The sequence below is a fragment of the Pseudopodoces humilis genome, chromosome 3 (genome assembly GCF_049639895.1).
Source record: "Pseudopodoces humilis isolate 2021_Gansu_Grassland_sample_001 chromosome 3, ASM4963989v1, whole genome shotgun sequence".
NCBI lineage: Eukaryota > Metazoa > Chordata > Aves > Passeriformes > Paridae > Pseudopodoces > Pseudopodoces humilis.
In genome coordinates this window covers 110,721,890-110,745,665 of record NC_142202.1, presented here as the reverse complement: position 1 = coordinate 110,745,665, position 23,776 = coordinate 110,721,890, and the positions used below count along the sequence as shown (strand labels likewise).

General features: G+C 52.6%; 1 protein-coding gene across 1 annotated transcript; it reads left to right on the top strand.

Annotated features, from left to right (window-relative positions):
- Positions 1-3,567: 3,567 nt before the first annotated feature.
- Positions 3,568-22,639, top strand: TRAM2 (translocation associated membrane protein 2). The gene is made up of 11 exons (XM_005528783.3): positions 3,568-3,776; positions 10,240-10,303; positions 12,472-12,581; positions 12,838-12,954; positions 14,535-14,593; positions 15,143-15,227; positions 15,322-15,392; positions 16,046-16,150; positions 16,277-16,435; positions 17,401-17,570; positions 18,196-22,639. The coding sequence occupies exons 1-11, from the start codon at positions 3,657-3,659 to the stop codon at positions 18,267-18,269; spliced, it is 1,134 nt and encodes a 377-aa protein (XP_005528840.1). The 5' UTR covers positions 3,568-3,656; the 3' UTR covers positions 18,270-22,639.
- The last annotated feature ends 1,137 nt before the right edge of the window (positions 22,640-23,776 follow it).

Genomic DNA, 23,776 nt, shown 5'->3' with positions numbered 1-23,776 from the left:
CTTCCCCACCCTTCCCATCTTCTGGGGGGCGGAGCTGAAGATGGCCCAATGACCTGGTGCAGCTCCAGATGTTTCCCAATGCCGCCAGACCGGGGAAATCACGCTGGGGAGGAGTTTCTCCCCAGAACTTGTTGCTTTGCCACCAGAGGGAGATGCTGCTCAAGGTCCAGATACTGTGTGCACCTCCAGTGCCTGTGTTAGGGAATCATTAAGGTGGGAAAAGCTCTGAGCTCATCCAGTCCAACCATTCCCCAGCGCTGCCAAGGCCACCACTAACCCATGTCCCCACCTGCCACATCCACACGACTTTTGAATTCCTCCAGGGATGATGACTGGAGAGGGAGGTGCAGGACTGATGCTGCTGTGGAATTGCTCTGGGAGCCAGTGGGAATGAAATGGGGAGCTCTGGGATACTGGAGCTGGAGTGCACAGCAAGCGCCTGCAGGAATGCTGCAGGCATCTCCTTTCACTTCCCAGGCATCACTGGGCCATGGGGAATGTTTGAAAATCACTGTCAGAGTCTTGCCCTCTTCAGGAGAAGAGTCCCATGTAAATATCCCATGGTGCCTTCATGTCCAAAGGTGTGTGTGTGTGAGGGGAGATGCCCCAGATCCCACTGGATGCACGATGGGACCCTGGGGGTTTGGTAGAACCAGCTCCAGCTGTCACCACCATGGTGCTGAGTCCTGATTTTGGTGCTGTATCCTCGGAGCTGTGCCCAGGTAGCTGTGACCTGGTCACTCCACACTCTGGTCTGTCTGCACAGCAACCCATGGGGTGCAGAAATCCCACAAATGCCAGGTGACTGCAGCTGGCAGAGGGGCAATGGACCAAGTGCTCCAGACAACCTGCTGATGTTATCTTCCAAATGTTCCAAGCGCTTGAGGAGACCTGGCCAGACCCTCTGCTCCTTCTGCAGCATCTCCCATGAAGCTGTTTTCAGATGAGGAATGATCATGAGCTAGACCAGGATCTGCCCAGCTTTTGGGGTGCTTGTCACCAGCATTTGGGCTAAAGCCACTCACAGAAGGGCTGGAGCGAGGGGATATCTCCATCCCAATGCACTCGGACAGATTGTCCAGCTTATGCCTGCTCTGGAATAGAAAATTTCTGCTCATTTGCCTCCTGTGAACCTTTTCTTTTCCATTTTGTTTCTTAAGGAAACCCTCTTCACCACTTTAGAGAGGTGGAGGGTCATTCCCCAGCCCAGGAGAGCTCAGTGCCACAGGTGAGAGGAGCTCTCAAGGGTAACATGGGAGCAGGAACCAAGCATGAATTTTGACAATGCAGGGAGTGACCCAAGGGCTCCCCAGGAGAACTGGCTGTGCCACTCTGGTGATCTGGAAAAAGGAGCAAACAAGGCTGGAACAGAGGCTACGTCCCTAAGAAATTAAACAATACCCAGGTGAGTGCCTGGACTTGGGAGCGTGGCTGTCCTGACTGCTGCCACTGTCCCCTTGGCTTGTTATTTTTAATGGGTCACACTTGTCCCTCTTTCAAGGTGAAACAAAATAAAGCAGGATGGAGTTGTACCAACAGGGCTTGAGTGTGGGGCAGCAGCCCTGCCCCAGCCCTGCTGGGATCTCACCTTCCAGCAGCCCAATTTCTAAGCACTGTCCGTGGATGCCAGGTTTTGGGCTGGGTGAAAAATATTCCCTCCAGCTCCAGAATTATGTAACTCACACCCCCCCCAAACTAGCCCAAGAAAGATTTCCCCAGAAAAAAACATCTTTTCACTTTCAACCACGTTGAAACACAATGCTTGGACATTACAGAAAATGGAATTATTTGCCCTGGGGCTGTTGTTATTTGTCTGTTTTTTTCCAAGCTGAAACTTTGGATATTTTCTTCCCCCCCTTTAATTGAATTTGGTTTGCTGCAAATCCCTTTCTGGTGCCTTCAGTGTTCCTGCAAAAGGCAGGGCCCAGGCTGCAGCTCTGTGCCCATGGCTCCAAGGCTAAACAATACCACAGAGGGGGGGAGCAGAGGCTTAGCCCAGCTAATCAGGACTTGCCTAATAGGACCGAGTGCTTAATGAGGACCCAGGGACTGTGCTTCCCTGGCTGGATTTGGCTGGAGGAAAATGCTTTGTGCTCTCAACACCAGGTTTGAGACGGCTCAGTTCTCTCAAATGTGCTGGAGCAGTGTTTTCTCCCTTCTGTGAATCCATCCTCACTGGACACAAGACAGATCTGTGAGGGATCCATGGGGATGCTGGAGGAGCTGAACAAGACCCTGGAAGCAAAGAGATACATGTTTTGCTTGAAGAGAGATCTTTCAAATCAAAAAACACTGTTTGTACCTTGATTTTCCTAAGCAAAGCCAGCAAAGGGCCCTGCCTGCTCCCCTCATGTCCTTGGAGCTCCCTGAGGAGCTTTGTGGGGATTTTAGGGATTGACTACAATAAATAACAGCAAATGTTCTACTGTTTTACCCTGGAGACCTGTTAGGATTGTCTCTGTCCCCACTGCTACACCCCAGATCAAGCTGAAGTGTGTTTTTAGGAAGGGGGTGGGATAGGGAAGGCAGCTCAGGCCTTTTCCTGCTAATGAGGGAGATTTGGGGTTCAGCACGGGGACTTTGGGGTGCAGAGCAAGGCGCCAGAGGGTTGCAGGGTGTGCACAGGGGTAGGTGCTGGAACACAGGTGGGTGCTGGGTACATGGTAGGTGGGTGCAGAGGCGGATGGGAGCCCAGATGTGCATGGTGGGTGGGTGCAGAGGCAGATGGGAGCCCAGATGTGCGTGGTAGGTGGATGCAGAGGTGAGAGGTTGTCTGCACACGGTTGGTGGGTGCAAATGCAGGCAGATCCCCACATACACAATAGGTGGGTTGAAGCATAGGTGGGTGTCCAGATGTGCACAGTACCAGGGAGCAGATGTGAGGTGGGTGCCAAAATCAGTGGGTGCCTTCACCCGCTGTGGAGTGCTAGGGTGTGTGTGGGGCAAGCGGGAGCCATGACCAGGGTTGGGCTCTCTCTCTGGTGCTGGGCTCCATTCGGTGCTGGGTCCAGGACTGTGCTGAGATGGAGCAGGGGCTGGATCCAGGTCTGGGGCTGGGGCTCAGGCCAGGCCGGGTCTGTGTCCGTGTCTGGTGCCACATCTCGTCTCTCGGTCTGGGTCCACATCCGAGCTTTCTGTCATGTGCTGGGTCCAGGTGCCAGCTCTTGGACCACTGCCGGGGCTGTGCCGGTGCCGGGTCGGTGTCCAGGGCTGGGGTGAGGTCCAGTGCCAGTACTGGGGCTGGGTCCATGTCTGTGCCCAGGTCTGGTCCAGCTCCAGGGTGGGGTCGGGTGCTGGGTTCCACTTTGGGCGCAGGTCCGTGGCTGGGTGCGGGTCCGGCTCCGCGGCAGGGTCCCGGTGCGGGTTAGGGCAACGCCAGGTCCGGAGCCGGGTCGGGGCGGTGCCGGGCCCGGCCCCGGGCGGGGCGGGGGCGGTGCCGGTCCCGGGCCGGGCCGGGGCGGTGCCGGGTCCGGTCCCGGGCCGGGGCGGTGCCGGGTCCGGTCCCGGGCCGGGCCGGGGCGGGGTCGGTGCCGGGGCCGAGCGGAGCCGGGCGGGCGCGGGGAGGGCCCAGGCGGCGGCGCCTGCGCGGGGCCATCGCGGCGCTCCGCGAAGTTCCGCGGGGCCCGGGGAAGTTTGGGCTCGGCTCGGCCCCGGCCATGGCCTTCCGCCGGCGGGCCAAGAGCCACCCGCTCTTTAGCCAGGAGTTCCTCATCCACAATCACGCCGACATCGGCTTCTGCCTGGTGCTCAGCGTCCTCATCGCCCTCATGTTCGAGGTGAGACCCCCCCCCCGCCATCGCCCCCCGCCGGGACCGGCTTTCCGTGTGTCCCTACCCCGTGGACGAGGTGACCCCCCTTGCTCTGCATGAGGTGTCCCCCCTGGGGCTGTCCCAGCTTGGGGCTGTCCCCACCCGAGCCAGGTGTCCCCATCCCGCACGGGGAGGGGGCTGTGGGGTGCGGGACCCTTCGGCCTGGGGGTCAGAATGCCGCCCCATTCATTCCCCGTCTCTCACCCAGCAGCGGAGAGGTTCCCCCGTTCCCACGGGCACCCAGCCTGCTGCTGGCTTTAGGGCTGGCACATCCTTCTGCCCCCGCTCCAGCTCTGCCGGGGGTCCCTGGCTGGGGAGGGGGATCTCAGGGGGTGTCAGATCCCCTGCCCCAAACCCGCCGCAGCTGCCGGGACGTCCCAAGCACTGAGGGGCACATCAGCCCCGCACAGCGAGAAGCCAAGCCTTGTCTGATATTCCCAGCTTTCGGAGATGGGAAGATTTTTTTTTTCTTTTTTTTCGCCTTGTTTTCTTTAACAATAGCCCCTTTGCAGGTGTTTTCCCCTCAGCCCGCTGACCCCGCGCCGTGGGACCAGCGCCGGGGGCTCCTGGGCCTCGGGCAAACGCCAGGGGCTCCCCGGCCTTCCCCGCTCCCGGCCGTCCCGCAGGGCTGCGGGCCATGGCAAGGCATCCACGGGATCCCTTCACCCTGCCGGGGTGGCCGCAGACCCCCGCAAGGCCGTCCTTGTCCCGCCGTGTCGGGAACGCCGCTCTCCGCTCCGGCTCCTTCCCTCTCCGCCTGCTTTCCCCTGTTCCGTGCGGCTCCGCTCGGCTCTGGGCATCCCACGCCGAGGCTCCGGGCCATGGTCAGCGGCACCGCCGGCCGGGACCCCCCCCTTCTCCCCCGCTGAACCCTCCCCTTCGGCAGTGCCACGTTTCAAAGCAAATCCGGATGGGAAAGGGGTGGCCGGGGGGCCTGGCGAGGGAGGAAAGTCTCCTTCTGTAGCAAATCGCAGGAGGAGGAAATCCATTTCCTTAATTCCTCCCCGCTGGAACCCCCTGCTTTTCTATCCCCCTTTTTTTTTCACTGAGAACTCATTGAATGAACGAGTCTCTTACAGCACTCGAACCCCTTGCAATGTTCTTGTGCATGTATATATGTATTTATTTAAGGGTTTCAAAACCGACCCAGGAGCGCCAGCTGTATTCCAAAGCCACATGCAAATGCTGCAAACTTGGGCTGCAAGTTTCGTACTCGTATTCTAAAAAGAAAATGCCACTGAGGTTGCATCTCTGTCTCAGGGTTTTTCCCTGCAGATAGTTTTGTTGCAGTTTGGGAGCCCCATCCTGAAGAGGTGGTACCTGGGCTTGCTGCTCTGGTGCTTTTGGTTGATGTGGTGCTATGAGGCCAGTTTTGAAAAATGATGAACCCCCCCTGTGGAGATGGCAGCAGGGAGGGGTTTGTGGTGTTCATGGGGTTTTTTAAATGTCTTTTAATTCAGTCTCCCTCAGATGCTGAAGGCAGCACTTTGCTGCTCTCCCAGCAGACCTCAGGGTGACAGTGCTTGCCATGCCAGGGTGGCTTCCAGTGCTCCCTGTGCCTGGCAGCATCATCCCTGCCTTTACCTTGGCATGGGGTTTGGTCCTTCTGGGTATTTTAGCTTATTTTTATTTCATTATTACATTTATTCCTTCTGCTTTCTTTTTCCCTGAAGGAGCAATCAGCCTCTGCTCTTGTCCAGCCCTCCAAACCATCCCTGCCCATTTGTGCCACCTCTGTGGTGAGTTTTGGTGGCAGCTCTGATCCCTTGCCATGGTGAGGAGGACCTGGCACTGTCCCTTTCCCTCCGTCTCCTCTCATCCCTGCTTCCCACCCTGCAGCTGGGCTTCCATCTTCCCCAATGCCAGTGGCCACAGCCAAGCTCAGGCTCAGCGGAAGAGGCCGAATCCTGCTCACAATAGGCTGTTTCCTGCAGGGAAGGTTTTTTTGGGAAGACACAAATAAGACTTTTAACCTTTTCCCAGGCATCACTCAGGAGCTGACTGCTTCCTTGCTCCAGCAGCCTGCTCAGGGTGATGCTGGGGGGCTGCCATGGGTCTTCCACTGCCCAAGCACAGCATAAGCTACACCTTGAGCATCTTTTTGCGTCTTTCATCTTTCCCCATCCACATGGATTCACCAATCTGGTAATTCCTCTGTGGAAGGGGGCAGGTACCAGTTGTGATGGGATTTGATGGCATGAGGCTGCTCCTTGTGTTACGGGTGTGCTGGATTTGATTATTCCAGTGTTGTGTGTGTTTTTGAGGACCGTAGTGTTGCTCAGGGAGGGAAGCCCCAGGCTTGGAGAGAGTTCCCCAAAAAAGAGCTGTCCTGAGCTGGGCACTGCAAAGGGTTTTTCCTTTCTTGCCAGCCCTAAGCCTTCAGGGTGTGAAAACACACCTGGTTGTGCATCTGCCTGGTGCCATAGAGAGATTTTGCCACGTGTTCGTGGCTGCTGAAGTCCAGAAGGAAACCTCCCCCTTTTTCTGGTGAAAAACTATTTTGAGTTACTCTGTATAGAAATGCGAAACAGGTGCTTCCCATCCTCATGCAGAAATTACTTTGCATATCTTTTTCCATCCTGCTTTGCAGAAGAATGAAATCTGTTTATGAATGTTTAACCTGTGTCCCACCAGGGGTGGCTCCTGTGAGTGGTGTCAGGTCGAGTCTGGGGGAAACTTCACTGATTTTGGAGAAGTTTCTGTATTAGATGGGGTTGTTGTAATCTCTGCTGTTGTAATCTCTAAAATGGGGAAACTGAGGCTCAGTCTTATTCATGGGGTGATGAAATAAAGTTATAAACCATTGTTTTAGAAGTGGTTCCATGCCCTTGCTGGGCTTTCCCCATGTGCAGATTGTGGGATGTGAGTCACGGGCTCCCAAACTCTGAGTTGTGACACAGTCAGAAGAAGGCAGCTGACAAATGAGCTGCTATTTCCAGGCTTCCTGCTAAATATACTTTCCTCTTCCTGGTCCCCTCCGTAGTACTCTAAAAATTAAGGCCTTCCCATTGTTAATGAGGGAAAACAAAATGCGTTCCTGCCTCCCCTGCTCTTTGCCAGATGTGGAAGTGAGGCACGTGGGCGGCATAAGGGTTAAATAGCTGGGGAGGAGTGGGAAAAAGGTAAAAAAACCCCTAGTATTTAGGTTTACTTTTAAAAAGGGAATAAACAGGAGGGAGGGTGAGGCACTGGAAATCGTGTTGTGCTGGGGGATGAGTTTGTCTGTGGGGGCAGAGGGGCTGCACCGCCCTTGGGAAGAGCTTTTTTGTCAAAGCCAGATGTTTACTTTGAAAGGCTTTGGTCCAAAGTTTGGGCTTTAGTTTACATATAGGGCATGTGTCAATCCATATTGTGGATCAGCAAGTTTGTCTTTCAATAAACTCTGGCTAGGGGGAGGAAAAGAAACGCAAAGCTGTGAGAAAAGCCTTTGGACAGCATTTTGTCTGTTATTAGTTTGAGTTGTTTTTCAAGCCCTGGAAGTATTTTCCCAGCTCTGACTGCAGAAAACTCCCCCAGCCTCCCCCGCCAGAGGTTTGGAGCTGCTTCCTTCCTTCAGTGTCTTAATTCAAACAAGACCGTGGAGATGCTGGCATGCCTGGGGGCTCCTGGCTGGGGGAAAGACAAATCCCACTGGGATGAGACTTTGGAGAAGGGAAACGTGTTTCGTAGACACCTGGAATTGTTCAAGTTGGAAGAGACCTTAAAACTCATCTCATTCCAACCCTCTGCCATGGGCAGGGACAACTTCCACTAGACCAGATTACTCAAGAGCCCTGTTCAGCCTGGCCTTGAACACTTTCAGGATGGGGAGTCCACAACCAATCTGGGCAAGCTGTTCCAGGAGTTCAGAGAGTGTCCTGGGGAAGGATGCTCAAAAATTATCCCTCGTTCCTGAAAATACCAGTGTTTGAGAGTTGCACTGGGTACTTTCTGGAAGAGGTGCTAAACTGCCTGGATGTGTGTGCTTAGACACTTTTTTAAAAGCCACAAATCCCTCTCCTACCCTCTAAATGTTGTGCCAGGAAGGATTAGGTTGAATATCAGGAAAAATTTCTTTGCTGAAATGACAGGGATTGGAACAGGCTGTGGAAGTTGTGGAGTCACCATCCCTGAAATTGTTTAAAAATTGTGTAGATGTGGCACCTGTGGACATGGTTTTGTGGTGGGCTTGGCAGTACTGGGGGAACAGTTGGATTCCATGATCCTAGAGGGCTTTTCCAGCCTAAACTATTCTAGGATTCCATTAATTCTGCCCCTGCCAGTAGCAGTTCAGTGGCAGCTCTGGCTCTGTTTGCTGCCCTGCGGGGCAGAAGTGTGTCCAGCACTTCCTTTCCCATACCAGCATCTTGTTTCAGAGCAAACAGACAGCAAGTCTTGTGCCTCTGAATAATCCTCACATTTCTCTTCCCACTCCAAACTTCTGCTTTCCCTGGCTGCCTGTGAAATGCTCAAGGCAGGCTCTGAAGAGTTTTGCCATCCCTGGTACTCATCCCTATTTCCCAAGCCAAGGAAGCCTGGTTTTTGCCTTGCAGATGCCTGCATCTAGGAGGTTACATTTGTCTTCACTTGTTAAAATATTTCACTGAGACTTCAGGAAACAACCTGCTACCCTTCTGTAAGGAAAGGTGGAGACGTGCTGGGGTGGATCCAAAGCTGCTGGTGGTTCTCCAGCCCACAGGAGAGCAAAGGCAGCTGTGGAGATGGGACAACAGCTTGATGCTGGAGTGGATGGAGGAACCTTCCTACCAGGTGCTTTGGGAAGGAAGATAAGGAGAATCCTCAGAAACTGTGCTGGGGCTGAGCTCTGTCCAGGCATTGCTTCCCACCCCAGAGATACTCTGGGGTCATTTTCCTGGACTCACAGCTCTGTCCTGTGTCCTCCCCAGCAGGTTAGGAGGCTTCACCTGGAGATGATGTCTTGTTCCCAGCTGTTTACAGCAATGGATGTCAGCCAGGTACTCAGGAGCTGTAAATCCATCAGTGCCTGCTGCTGTTAGCATGTCCATGACACAGCCACCCATCCCTGCAGCATCACAGCCACAACTGGCTCCGTGCCTTTGTTTCGTGCCCTGTGCCAGCCTGTGGCAAGGTTTGGATGTAAACTCCAGGTCCTGGATGTGCTGTACAGCTCTGGGATGAAGCAACTTGGCTTTCCCAGCCAGCAAGGTCTGTAGGAGCCAGAAGTGTCTCCCTCAGCCAGCCTGAAGCCAGGCGATGCACTTTTTCCATTCCCACCCAAACTCTGCCCATGGTCTCTGTCTCCTGCATCTACTCCTCCACAAACAGAGGCCAACATGTGGGATTTCCTTTTTTGTTTTTTTTAAGTGGAAAAAACAAAAATCCCCCAAACATCACAAAAACACGCCATGGAGTTTGCTGTTACCGAGCTGGGGCTGCCTGCACTGGTTGCTCAATGCTGGTGGTGGCAGGATGGGAACGCTTGGCAAAGTCCCCCTGTCTCCCCCACAAGCTGTGGAGCAATTTCCAGCTGGGATTTTAATAGCCTGCAGCTCTGAAGCAGTGGCAGCCTGTCTGTGTAAAATGCAGCTCATCTCCGTCGGTGTTTGACGGGCACAGGATTTTTTGGGAATGGTTGTGTTTGAGGGTGGGTGCTTGTGAAGCATTGGAGGGTTGGCTGGGAGCTATTGGAAAGGGAAAAATCTGGTGACCTGATGCCAGTGTGGGGTTGGATGGGATGAAGACATGTTTGATGTTGGATGTCAGTGCACTGGATTTTGCTGTGGCCTCAGCTAGAGGGTGCTTTCGTTTCAGAGGTGCAGTTTTGGGGTGCCCTGTGGGGTAGGTACTCTGCCCCATCCCCACAAAACCTCCTGCTTTGCTGCTGGGGAGGGTCATTCCTTTGAATTAAAAGCAAGCTGGTCAATGGTTCCCTCTGTGGTGATCAATAACAGGACCAGAGGGCATGGCTGGAGCTGTGTCAGGGAGGGTTTAGGTTGAATATCAGGAAAAGATTGTTTCCCCAGAGGGTGGTTGGGCACTGAACAGGCTCCCCAGGGAATGGCCACAGCCTGACAGAGTTCAAGAAGGGTTTTGACAATGCTCTCAGGCACAGGATGGGATTCTTGGGGTGTCCTGTGCAGGAATAGGAGTGGGATTTCAATCATTTTTTTGGTCCCTTGCAATTCAGGATATTCCATGATTCAATTCTATCATTCAATAAATGAAGAGCAGCACAGCCCTGGGTTCTGGATGTCCTGATGTCTCATCCCAGGCTTTTTTTCCCCCTTTTTGGACATGCATCTGGGACCTTGTGGGTGACCACTGCAAGGTTCAGTGTTTCTGCAAGTGAAGCTGGTGCCAGTGCATCTCCCCGGGTGATTTGCCTTTCCCATTGTGACAGAAAAAAACTGGTCCAGAGGAATGGATTTAACAACTGATTTGCTTCTTCTCACCTTTGTGTCTTTGACAGGTCACAGCCAAGACTGCCTTCCTGTTCATCTTACCTCAGTATAATGTTAGTGTGCCTACAGCAGGTGAGAGATGCCTCTGCTCTGCAAATCCCAAGGAACATTGAGCCTGGTCTGCCCCAAATCCTCCCTCCTAGCTGGTTTGGGCTCACCCTCTGCTGTTCAGCTGCTCAGGGTCTTGTCTGGCAGTAAATGCAGTCTGGCAGAGATTAAAAATTAAAAAAAAAAAAAAAAATATTTGCGAAGAAGCAAAGTTTGAGTGGCTCAGAGCACTCTGGTCCTGTCTGCCAGTCCTCACGCTGTCAGGGCTGGGAAGGAATGCTTTCCAGGGAGTTTGGGGGCTTCCTCTCCCTTTCTGCCATGACCAGGCCACTCTGTGCTGCCTGCAGGGTGAGGATGCTGCTCCAAGCCTGGTCGGGCAGGATCCAACTGTGTCATCGCCTGCCTGGAGCAGCTTCTTCTCCTCCTGAGGAGCAGGAGGGATTTACCTCTTTGCCAAGCAGCAGGGGCTGTACATGTCATCCCTGTCCTGCTGATTTTTGGGGATGGCATCTGGAGAGGAGGATATGGAGATGCACTTGGTGTTCAGCATCCCTGCTCCAGGCAGGTTCCGATTCCCAGGAGTAAATTCCAGGAGGCTCTGAGCCGGTGCAGCTCGGAACCAAACGGACCAGAGGAGGCGTCCCAGCTCCCAGCCAGGAGGCTCAGCCCCTGTTCCTATTTTGGCTGCTGCCTTCCTGGCTCAGAGCCCCTCTGGATCTGGCAGGGATCTGAGCACTGGCATGGAGACAGCAGGAGGTGGTTTGGGTAAAGGCCTGGGCTCGGGATGAGCCAAATGCCCGGGGCACAAAGCCTGGCCTGGTGGCAGAAAACTGCAGTTAATTGGGAGTGTTTGAGTAATCATCTAAAGAAAGAGCAGGGTGTTGGGATTAGTGGAGCTACAATGAGGCAGACATGCGGAAGATAAAAGCTCTGCCCTTAAAGGCTTTGGTTATGGTTGAAGGAATCATCCAGCTTCCAGATTAAATTGTGGTCCCTTCTCCCCTGTGGCACAGTCCAGACAACTTCCGCTGCTGGTTTTTAAGGGATTTATTCTTTCCTGATACAAGAAGTCCCGGGGGGCACAGAAACACCTCCCCAGGACCAGTTATTGGGGTATCAGTATAGGGCAAGAGCTAGTGGGGAGAGAGGTCTTGGTGCAACAGCTTCTTGGGAGGAATCTAAATTTTTCCAAGGCTTTCCCACAGCTCCTGCTAGAGCTTCTGAGGTGCCCTGTAGAGAGGAGGCAGAGCACATGTACATGATATTATTTTCTTTGGCCTTGCAGTTCTGTCTTTTACCTTGCTCTGGGATACAGGCACCATTTTTACCTCTGGGTCTGCACAGCACCCGGGGCTCCTAAGGACAGGGTGTTTTCATGTCCTTGTGCCAGGTGTGTTCATAAACCCCATTCAGATCTTAGAAATCTGGAATGAAGCTTTGTTTAGGGTAGGCAGGGCTGGTGACAGAGCAGTCTTTTCCCAGCATTGGTATCAGGAGAGGACAGACTAGATCAGGGTAAGGGAGAGCAGCAGCCAGGAGTGGGCTGAGCTTTGTGTGATGATACTTCCTGCAGCCTTCCTAATTCTGCTTCTCCCCATAAGCTTAAGAGCTGCAAATAGTCACTTAAATGCAGATGTCTGAGGTATTTTGGATGCTATTTGGTCTCCTGTTGCTCCAGAAGGGCACAGACTCTTATGGGTCCTGTTTCTCACCAGCCCTGTGCTGCTGCCTGAGATCCCTAAATAGCAGAAGGCTTCTGCGTTTAGGCAGCTGAATCCTGCTCCAGCAGTTTTCAGGGAGGAGTGGGAGATCATAAGGAAGTGTTAAATCATAACTGAGAGGGTGGAAATCCTATCCCAAGCCCTGATGTTCCTAGCATCCCTGATCCCATCACCTGCTTCAGCCTGCCATGTCTTCATCCCTCCAGGTGATAAATTCCCATCTCCACAGCCAAGCTGTCCCCTGTGGCAGGAGGAAGCCTTTAGTGTCCCCAGTGTCCCCTCCCTTGAGATGCGTACCTATTAGAGGGGAAACCACCCACCTCTGCCCTGAGCTAACCCTGGAGAGAGCCCTTTTTCCCTACCACTGGCATAGTCATGACCTCTCCCTGCTGTCCCCATCCAGGCTGTTCCCTGCTGCCTGGAAATCCTTTGGGCCATGGGGGTCTGACCCACGCTTTGGTCTCCTTGCAGATGGGGAGCTGGTCCAGTATCACTATGGGCTGAAGGATCTGGTCACCATCCTCTTCTACATCTTCATCGCCATCATCCTGCATGCAGTGGTGCAGGAATACGCCCTGGATGTGAGTGCCATTCCCTGTCTTGTGTCCTCAAAATACCTCAAATCCCATGGGGAGCTGCGGTCCTGCTGCAGTTAAATGCTGTTCTGGGGGTGGTCTGGGGGCTGAGATGGTGATGAGTGAGCCTTCATCTCTGGAGGCTGCTCATCTGGAGGGATGAGGGATGCATCCTCATCTGGAGGGATGAGGAGGAGGAGAGAGAGAGTTGATGGTGGTTCATGTTCTCTTGTTGTTTATCTCTCCCTCTGCTCCTTCCCAGAAAATCAACAGGCGTCTGCATCTCTCCAAGGTCAAACACAGCAAGTTCAATGAGTCAGGGCAGCTGGTTGCCTTCCACCTAACCTCTGTCATCTGGTGCTTGTACGTCGTGGTGACGGTAAGGCACAGGGCTGGCTGGCATTTGGGTTTCCAGGGGGAACTGTGGGTTGTGGAGCACAAAACCCCACTGGCAGCATAGTCCCCAGCCAGCTTCTGGGCCAAAACGGGCACATTTCAGTCAGTTTAGTTTTCAGCTGTGGTGGATCTTTCCAGCCACTCTGTGAGGGCAGTTCTGGGAGAGCCTTTTCCTGTATTGTACAAGGCACAGGTAAACGGGATGTAAAATATTTTTGGAGCTGGGCTCCAGAAATCCTGCTTGGCCCCATCATCTCCATCCTCTGCTCCAGGAGCTGATGCCTGTCTCAGCCTCTTGTTGTCCTCCATATGTACATTCAGTGCCTTGAGGTTTTTGGGTGCCTTTTGTGGGGTCATGGGGCTAATGGGCAGAATTTTGGGATCCCTCCTTGGGATCTGTGCTTCCTTCCTTGGCAAGCTGATGGTGAGGGAATCTTTGAGGGGAACCATGCTGTTCCTTGGGGATGTGGCAACCCAAGGAATTCAGAGGAAAAACTCTCATTTTGGGAAGGAAGGGGAGGGAAGAACAGGTGGTGTGAGAGAGCTCTGACTATTTTGGCAGTGTGATGATGCTTTGCTACCTGCAGCCATTGGGGTCCAGCTGTGGTCCAGTGGCTCTGGGAGTGGATCCTTGGGACAGATCCCCTCCCCACTGCTCAGAGGGTCCTGCCAGCCCTTCTCAGAGAACTACTTTTCTATTCAAGGCCAGCATTTTTAGAGATCTGCTGGCACTGCCTCTGCCCCACAGGGCTCTGAGGAAGGAAATTTTGGCAAAACAGTTGATGCTGCTGGTTTTGGTCTCCCCTTGCCCAGTGCCAGACCCATCCCTCAGCAGCTGTGGGGCTGGAGCCTCCTGTACAACCCACATTGCTACGATGTGCTCCCCAAACAGCCAACATGTGCAGAGCAGGTCACCCTTGTGCTTCCTTGGCCTTCCCCATCTGAAAAAAAAAGGGATCTTGTGAGAGACAGGGCATGGGTGATGGTGACTGGGCAGGACAAATTTCCCATGCCAGCATCTCCTCACAAAGCCCAGGGCAGCATCCATGTGGCAGGAATGAGAAGGGAGTCCCATCCTGTAAGTCAAGAGGCGGAAAAGTGAAACTATGCAATTCATCCAGTTATTTTTGTTGGTGTTTTCTGTTCCTTTTTCTCTTCAGAAGTACTTCCTGTTGCTTAAGGGCTGCTGGGTTTGGAAATGCCAGTGGGGAAGAAGCCTGTGGACCATGCACACGGCTGCCTGAGCCATGCTACAGGAATCTCACCCCACACCTCCAGAGCATTACAGACCCCAAAATATCCTCTCCTGAATTTGGGACCCTCTGTGCAACTGAGCAAGCAGCCTTCAGCCCCCAAACAAGGGGCCTGGTGAAATTTTAGAGGGGTGCTAGAGAGGCAGAGATGCAGAGCTCAGCCTGGGCCCTCACAGGGATCGTGGTTTTTCCTGCAGGCTGTGACGAGACTTGGGTGTCATCCCCAGTTCCTCGTTTCACTGTACCATCAGCCCACCCTCTCATGACCTGTTTTGTTTTGCTGAAGCCTTGCCTCTCTTCTCTTTTTCAGGAAGGATACATTTCAAACCCCCGGAGTCTGTGGGAAAACTACCCGCATGTTTATCTGCCGTAAGCACTTGTTGGGGCATTTTGTTCTGGGGCTGGTCACTTCCTTCCTCTCCATAGTTTTGCCTGCTGGTAGTAGGGTGCTGAGAGCACAGCACACTCTGCTTGCACCCTGCAGCAAGGGTGCTGCAGTGAGACCATGGGGAATGGGGATATCTCATTTGTGAGCCTGGGGAGGGTGTTCCAGAGGGTTTCATGAGGAAGGCCCTGTGGGCTTGGTTACTCATCCTGCCTGTTTCCTGCATCACCTTGGGAAAGTCTCTTTGCTGTTCATTTTACACAGCAGAAATGTAGTGGGGGATGACCCTTCCTTCCTGGTTTTACAAAAGTGAGGTTTGCTGAGAGCACAGAGATCATAGCACAAGCATCTGGATAAACTCCATGTGCAGCTCTCTCGGCTCAATGATAATTTCAGCCCTGAAAGGATTTCTCCTAAATCCTATGGCTCCAAAACAGTGGAGGGATTGCCCAATGCTGCCCTGGCAAGAACTTGGGTTCTTGGGGTCCTGCCATGGCCTGGGCTGGCTCACGTGGCTCGTCCCTGTATTTCAGGTACCAGGTGAAGTTTTTCTACCTGTGCCAGTTGGCATACTGGCTGCACGCCCTGCCTGAGCTCTACTTCCAAAAAGTCCGCAAGGTGAGAGCCAGGTGGAGGTTTTGGGAGAGGGAGCTCTGGGAGAGGATGGGTGGAAAGGGCTGAGAGGTTGATTTGGCTTTTCTGCCCCTGGTAGGAGGAGATCCCCCGGCAGCTGCGCTGCATCTCACTCTACCTGCTGCACATCGCCGGTGCCTACCTGCTCAAGTGAGTCACTCACCTGCCTCAGCATCCCTCACACACCAGGGATGGGGCTGGGCAGCTTCTTTGGCCCTGGGAGTCACCTGGGAATCCTCAGTGGGGTGAGGAGCTTAGAAGGAATAAATGGGATTGTTTTGTGGAGAGAGACTTTCTGCCTAGGCAGGTATATAAAACAAGGGGGATGGTTTTAAACTAAATGAGGAGAGATTTGGATACCAGGAAGAAATTCTTGCCTGTGAGGGTGGTGTGGCACTTTGCACAGGTTGTCCAGAGCGTTTCCCATCCCTGGAATTATTCGAGGTCAGGTTGGATGGGCATTGGAGCAACCTGGGACAGTGGAAGATGTCTAGAGCAGGGGGTTGGAACGAGATGATCCTTCCCACCCAAGCCATTCTCTGATACAAAGCAGAGCAGCTTTGCCAGCCACAGGGTTTTGTGTTGGATACAGCCCCGCTCTGCTCATGTTTTGGATTGTGTTGATGGTTTGTAGACAAAGATTTCCCCTATTGCTGTCCTACTCCCACTGCTGCACAGAGGTCTGGCTTTGGGCTGGCACTGCAGCTCATGGACAGCAGGGCCAAGGCTGTAGCTGAGTTTGAAGGTTGAAAGATGAAGGCTGAGCAGCCCAGTGATGCTTTTTTCTTCCTCTTCCCTGCCAGCTTAACCCGCTTGGGGCTGATCCTCTTGCTGTTGCAGTACTTGGCCGAGTTCTTCTTCCACATGGCGCGGCTGGTTTACTTCACGGACGAGAACAACGAGAAGCTGTAAGCAGGGGAGCTGCTTGTGGCTCCCATCCTCCTTTGGAGCCCAGGAGAGCCTGGATCTCGCTCTCACCTCCTGTGTCAGCACTGGGGCTGCTCCTGCCCACACCTCTGCTTGCCCTTCTGCAGGTTTAACGTCTGGGCCGTCGTGTTTGTGGTCACCAGGCTCTTCACCCTCACCTTGTACATCCTGGTCATCGGCTTCGGGCTGCCACGTGTGGAGAGCCAGGCCCTGGACCCTGAGAGAGGAAACTTCTTCAGCTTCCTCTTCAACAACATTCTCTTCAGGTAGGAATGTCTCCTGTGTCTTTCTTGGCTGTGTTATCCCAGCATGGGTTTTACTGAGTTTGGAAATCATGGAATCCTAGAATGGTTTGGGATTGGGATGGAAGTGACCTTAAAGATTATCTCGTTCCAACCCCTGCCATGGATATGGATACCATCACCAGATCAGGTTGCTCTAAGCTCCATCCAAATGGGATCCAAACAATGGGGATCTGATCCTGATTGCATTTAGGGAAGGTCTTAGTGAGCAAAAGGAAGTGAGGAGGGGTTTAAAGGCTACGCAGAGCCAAAATGGAGGGGAAAAGTCAGGAAATAAAGTGTTAATCAAGTGAAGTTATAAAGTGCAAGCCTATCTTGGAGAAATGCTTGCAGGCTTTTCTTGTTCTACCTGTAAGTGCATTTACATGGATGTGGTCAAGGAGAAGGCATTTTCCCTTCTGCTTGGCCATGTTTTGCTGCCCATTGATGTGGGAAGCAGAGGGTGAATTGGGCTAATCATGCCTTGCAGTCTGGGAGCCTTTCTCACCCTTGCAGCAGCTGTGGGTTCAGTCCAGAATTTGCTAGGCATGGTCATTCCCAAGCTTTTTGAAGCCAAGGACTGCTGGCACACTTGACAATTTGAGGGTGTTTCTTACCTCCCTTCCAGCTTTTAGATCGTCCGGGGACATCGTACCTTGACTGTGCCATGCTGTGTTTTGGGCAGTGCTGGTTGAGGTGATCCTGTTCATCCATTCTTGCCCTAAAGTTGAAAGAATCAATGCACCAAAACCTGAGGGCTTTATGGTGTGGAGGGAAAGGAAGGTGGCTGCTCTGGGCTCAGGGGTGGCAGAAAGGAGAGATGGTGGCTGAAGGGACGGTGTCTGCCATGCAGGGGGACCTCGGCCACCAGCCCCGGTGCGGGGGGAAGGCCGGGCTGGGAGTGGCCTCGCTGCTGTGTTCTCAGCCTGCCTCTTCTCCGCCCCTGGCAGAATGAGTGTGCTGCTGTTGGTGTGCCTCTTCCAGGCCTCGGTGATGTGGCGCTTCATCCACTTCCAGCTGCGGCGCTGGAGGGAGTACTGGAACGAGCAGAGCAGTCGGAAGCGAGCCGCCGCCCCTGCTGGCACCAAGCAGCAAACCAAGCTGCTCAAGAGGGACTCAGGTGAGTGCTGGAAGGGTGGGTGGCACTGTGGAGGTGTCAGTGCTGGGGGTCAGCATCCCCCAGCAGGCTGCTGCCCGTGCAGGGCGTCCCCAGCAGTGTCCTGATGTCGTGGGGGTTTCCCCACATCTGTGGGCCTGTCCTGAGAGGATAAAGGGTTTAGCTTGTGCAAGGGACAAAGTTTCTTTCTCCATAGAATCACAGAATGGTTTAGGTTGGAAAAGACGTCTGAGATCATGGATTTCAACCTTTGACCAATCACCACAGTGTCAACCAGACCAGAGTGCTGAGTGCCATGTCCAGTCGTTCCTTGGACATCTCCAGGGGTGGTGACTCCAAACCTCCCAGAGCAGCCCATTCCAATGTTTAACCACCCTTTCTGTGAGGAAATTCCTTCTAATGCCCAAGCTGAACCTCCCTTGTGGCGGCTTAAGGCCATTTCATCTTGTCCTCTACCTTGTTCCCTGGGAGCAGAGCCCCACCTGGCTGCACCCTCCTGTCAGGGAGGTGAGGCGAGCAAGAAGGTCCCTCCTGAGCCTCCTTTTCTCCAAGTTAAACACCCCCCAGCTCCCTCAGATTACCCTTTGGACCCCTCACCAGCTCCATGTCCCTTTGTTGCCATCCCCAGGTTACCATGAGAACGGAGTGGTGAAAGCAGAGAACGGAACCTCACCTCGCACCAAGAAGCTCAAGTCTCCATAGAAGCCAAGGGTTGTCTCCTGGGGAGGAGGGCGAGATACCAGGATTGAGCAGCCCCTCCTCCTGCTCCTCACGAGTGGCATCTTGAAAGGCTCGGAATCATCTTCCCAAGGTGTCTCTCGCTCTCCTCCCTTCCTTTCTTGCTCTCATGAACTGTTTGCAATAAAACCAAAAAGGCCCCTTTCCCCTTCTCCCATCCCCCCTCACAGGAACCCTTTCCATCCCTCCTGGTTTTGCCTTTCCTCTGTTTGATCGTAAACCAGTGTGCAATTTTTTTTTTTTTTTTTTTTTTTTTCTATTTTAGTGTTTGGTTATTTTCATTAATGGTTACAAATGTATCATAGATGGTTCCAAACAATCCTTTTTTCTCCTACAGCATGTTCCTCCCCTCTCTTCATGGTGCTTCCCTGAGCCCCTGGGACAGGGCCACGACAGCTTGAAGGCACCAAATGTGTGTTATGGGATCAGATTCCTGGGGGAATGTGCTGGGGCTGTGAGATCTGAGGCTCAGGGGTGCTCTCAGGTGAGATGGGGCACATCTGGCCAGCGCTCAGCAGGATGGTGGTGCTGCAAAGAGACCAGGGTCTGATGGAGGAAGCTCAACCCTGTCTTGTCTCCTGGTGGACCTCCAGTTAACTGGGGTTTTCTGAACCCTGCTTTTGAGAATTTTGGAGAGCTGGGCAGCAGAGAATGGAGAGAACTTTCCTCTTCATATGGAAGGTCCACCTCCCAGCCTTTGCTCGCCCCAGCTGGGTTTCTCTTGGTTGTCCATAGTTATTCTGGGCCTCCCAGCCCCAAGAGCTGGGCCCAGGGCTCTGCAGCTCTCAGTGTTTTGTTATGGGGCAGCAGCATCCTCAGTTCCACGTGAATCCTTGAGGCCTGCCCCGCTCTGAGCGCTGGCCTGGCTCCTGTCAGCCCAGGCCCTTTGCCAGCTTGTCTGTGCCTCATGGATCTGGTGTTCTTGTTGCTTGTGACCACATCCAGGTGACAAACTGATTGCTGCAAAGGGTTTTTGCATCAGTGGGACTGTGCCCCTCATGCTGTCACCTCAGCCTTCCTCATCCCTACCACACCAGTCCAGCCGTGCCATCGGCAGCCATCAGCTTCACTCTTTGTTTCCAAAGGATACAGCGCTTGTATCCACCCAAGGTGCTATCAAATCCAGGGTTTCTTCCAAAAATCCTAGCCCCTCCATCCCTTTCTGAGCTGTGAATGAGATGACAGGGAGGGAAGGGGAAGGAGGCCGGGGCTGCAAGGAGCAGCTTGAATTTTAGGAAAAGCCTGGCTTGTGACATGTAGCTGTTGGCAGATGGAATTGTCTCAAATCTACCTCAGAGGCCATCTGTTGCTGCAGACCACTTCCCCCTCTTGCTCCTGCCCGCTGCCACCTCCACGTGCTGGCAGGAAAGCCACATCCCACCGGATTGATCTCTCGCTGACTCTGCTGGGGAGCAGCACCTGCGTGGGGTTTCTTGGGTCAGTGCCATCTCACTGGGCTTCTTTTTGGGGTGCTGTGCCAGGCTGGGTTGGGCAGGTGAGCAGTAGTAGCACCTCTGTCCCCACACTGTCCTCTGGGGCAGTTCCTGAGCTGAGCTTTGCTGTTGGTGCCTCTTGTGCAGCGAAGTCGGCCGTAGCTTTAGTTCTGCTTTGCCACGGCAGGAGCAGGGGACTCGTGGTGTGTCCCCTTGGCTGGGTGAGGAGAAGGACACAGAGCTGGGGTGCTCTCCTTGTGCAGTCCAGGACTGATCCTTGTCCTGCCCCTGGCTCAGCCCATGGGGGCAGCTGAACTCCAGCTCTCTCCAAGTGCAATTCCAGCTTGAGGCTGTGCTGTTGTCCTTCGCACCAGTCGTGTTTTGAGGAACAGGTGACGGTTGATTTTCTGCCCCTCTTTGAGTTGAGTTGGGTTTTTTCCCTTTTATTTGGGTGTCTTTTGTCCTTTCCTCCCCTCTCCTTGTTGAGGAGGCACTGGAGGGAGAAAACATGCAGGGCCATGAGGACAGTTAGTCAAATTCCTCTTGTTCCTCAATCCCCACAACATTTGAGAGATACTGGCAGAAGAGGGCTTTCCCTGTTTTCAGGGGAGCTGGGGAAGGAGGCTGGAGCAGAGCCCTTGGTGGTACCTTGCCATCGCTCCTTGTAGCCTGTGCTGAGAGAACAAGACACCTTTTAGCTCAGAGGCAGCGACAGGACCCACAGTGCAGTGTGATCAGGGGGAGAAGAGCTTTATGTTGGGGAGGAGGTGGAAAAGGTGTAGTGTGAAAGGTTTTTCCTTTCTCCTGTCTCTTCCCATCCCCTGCCATCTGCTGCCAGTGCCCTCCAGGAGAGACTGCTGGCTGACACCTCCCCAGAGCCTTGGGCCTTTCCGCAGCGCCGGTGCCTCGCAGCAGCCGAGCTGCTGACTCTGTTAGCAGGTGACACATAGAGCCTCCCAAAAACACAGCTGCTGAATGATTCCTCCTCCTGCCTGCTTGGCTTCAGGCAGCTTTTCCACTTGCACAATCCTGTCTCTTCACACAGTAGCTGGTGATGCTTTGTATCCCAAGTGCCTTATGTTGTAGCGTCTCTGCGAACTGTGGCAGTAGCTGAACACCCTCCTCTGTTACTACTTCTGTACAACATACGCTACATTTATGTGTTTTTTGTTTTCTTTTTGATAGAGCTATCAGGAAAAGGGACATTTGTTTTTGAAGCATTTCTTTTTATGATTTTGGTTTATTAAACCTGTAAGATGATGAGGCTGTTCATTTTTTTTTTCCTTTTTTGCCCTCCCCTATATTTAGTCCTCAGAAATCTCCATCTTTGTGTTATACCCAAACCTGTCAGGTTGGTTATTTTTGAGCTGAACCTTTGTTGTGAGGTGATATCCACTGTCATCATGGAGGTTTGCAATCTCCTCTCCATCAGAGGGGCTGCCATGGGCTGCTCCTAATTCTGTGTTGTTGTGCAAGCACAATCCCTGGGCTGCAAGCCCGCAGTAACTGCTCCTGTGTCCGTGTCATTTCTCAGCAGATCCAGCCTTCCTTTCAGCCCAAAGAACTTTTTCTTGGAGCATTTTCATTGCAAGCCCTTAGTGGTCAGTCTGTCCTTGGCTGCTCTGTCTATGAAATGCCACAAGCTCGCTTCCCTTTAGTGGGTGCTCTTCTTATGCCCCATCTTGTCAAGCCTTGTGTCATCTGCAGAAAACACCATGGAATTGTTGGGTGAGGTTGGAAAATGCCTCCAAACTCATCAAAATCAAAAACCTTTTAATCTAACACCAAGATCCAGCCCTGAACAGGAGCTATTGTCCACCACAATGCTGAAGGTGATGGAGATTATCCAAAACTTCCAGTGGGACATGATTCCTTGCACCTCTCCTGTGGGTTTGAGGCTGCTTTAGTAGTCTGTGTCCATTATCCAACCTGAGGAGGTCAGGAATTGAGTAGCCTGTGGTTTTTGGGGTGAAGTGTAGTGTTTTCCTGTCCTAGCCTAGAAGAGCTGTGAAATACCAGCACTAGTTCTCTCTTCTTGTCTTAGGTAGTTGGAGAATGGGCTTGGGAAGAGAAAGGGGTAGAGGAAGAACACATGTAGCATTTCACACACAGTTTTTGAGTGACTCTAACATTATGGGGCATTACAGTCACATTTTGTCTTGTTGTTGTTGTTTATGATTCTTCTTACTTGTCATGTTTGGATTAGTAGTAGCCAAGTTCCAGTTCCCCTGTAGGTCCCCTTACCTTCAATTCAGTGTTTTAAAAGGTTTTTTTGGTAGCCTTCCTGGTTGGCAGGAAGAGTGGCCACTCTGGGATGTCTTTTCCTTGCCTCCAAGTGACTCTGGGAGCTTGGAGCCACCCTGCCTTTGCAGCAGTGCCTGGGGGTTTACAGCAGCCTCAGGCTCTTGCCTTTGGTAGATGGACCCCAGATTGTGCCAACAGTGGATGGAGATGATGGGGTTTGATTTACAGCCTTCCAGGAAACTTCATGGGGGATGAAAGGTTGGTTTAGTAGGTTTTATGCCCAGCAGTGAAGTATGTTCCTCCTCCTTGGAGCTGTGTGTGAGGTTTTTCTAGGAAGAATGGCTGTTGGAAAAGCCAGGCAGAGGTGTGTGGTTTTTCCTCAAAAATGTTGAACTCAACTTATCAAACTTCAGTAAAGGAACTTGAGGAAAATTCTTGTTCTTCCATATTTATGCTTTAGTGCAAATTTCCTGATTTTGGAGGGGGTGGGGGGAATTAACAGTCTCTGCTATTTTATCCCGTTTGTTTCATTCTTCCTCTCACTTCAGTTTTTTGTATGGATTTTGTTTGTTGATGTTCATTGTTCAATGACTTTTGTGATAAACTTGGCAGAAGTATTTTTCTGAAATAAATAAATAAAAGGCATAGATTCTTCCAGTGCTGTTTCTGCTGATGCTTTATTATTGCTAAGCTGTGCATGTGGCAGGGACACCTCCCACTATCCCAGGCTGCTCCAAGCCCCATCCAGCCTGGCCTTGGACGCTTCCAGGGATGGGACAGTCACAGCTTCTCTGGTCAGCCTGTGCCAGGGCCTCCCCACCCTCACAGGGAAGAATTTTTCCCCAATATTCAATCTAAATCTACTCTTTCAGTTTAAAACCATTCCCCCTCATCCTGTCACCCCAAGCCCTTGCAGCTGGGATTCATCTTCCCACATTTCCCATGTCCACAGCACGGGCAGCTGCTCCAGAGTTCATTACTCGTGGCTGCTCTCATCAGAGGGAGTGGAGGATAAGGGTATTTGTAGGAGATGATTTATCTGATGTGGTTTAAGCACATATTTTTGGTGAGCTATATTGTATATTCTGTGCAGCTGGCCCCAGGCACACGACGTCACTTGGCTGAGGGTTAGGTTACGGTTTCGTAGCCTGTGCAGAAAATATTTTCTGACTTTCTACAGCTCAAGTATTTTCATCTGTAAATTTTTGGTCTCTTGAAATCTGAGGTGGACCAGAGATCCCTGGAATGATCCTTGGTCAGGGTGAGCAGCAGCACAGAATGGCCCAGAAGAGAAGAGCAGTGACCTTTCCAAACAAGGAGAGACAGGAGGGAGCTGTCACGTGGAGACTCTCAGCTGTCAGAGGAGAAGTGGGAATCCACGACACAAAAGCTGATATAAAGCAGCATTTTGTTCCAAAGAGCTTTGTTCTCTGTGCATGACAGCTGCCTTTCCTCTGTGCTCCATGGCAACACCTGGCAGGTGTCACTTGGGCTGAGAAGGCTCCTGCCACGTTACCTTCACAGGAGATGAGTAATGTGACTCTTAAGAGGAGCACGAGTGTCACAGCTCTATTGCTATGCCAACTGCCCGTGTTCCCTTTTCCTTGGAGACCTGTCTGCTGAGATGACAGGTGGATAAGGTGGGTTTAGATGGGATCAATCCTAAAAACATTTTCCCAATTTCTTGTTAAAAAATGCAGAGGTGCTGTCAGCAGATTTGTGTCCAGACCCCTGTTACCTCCAGACAACTGAACTCACCACCATCACCCCATTTTGAGTAGACCCAGAATCACA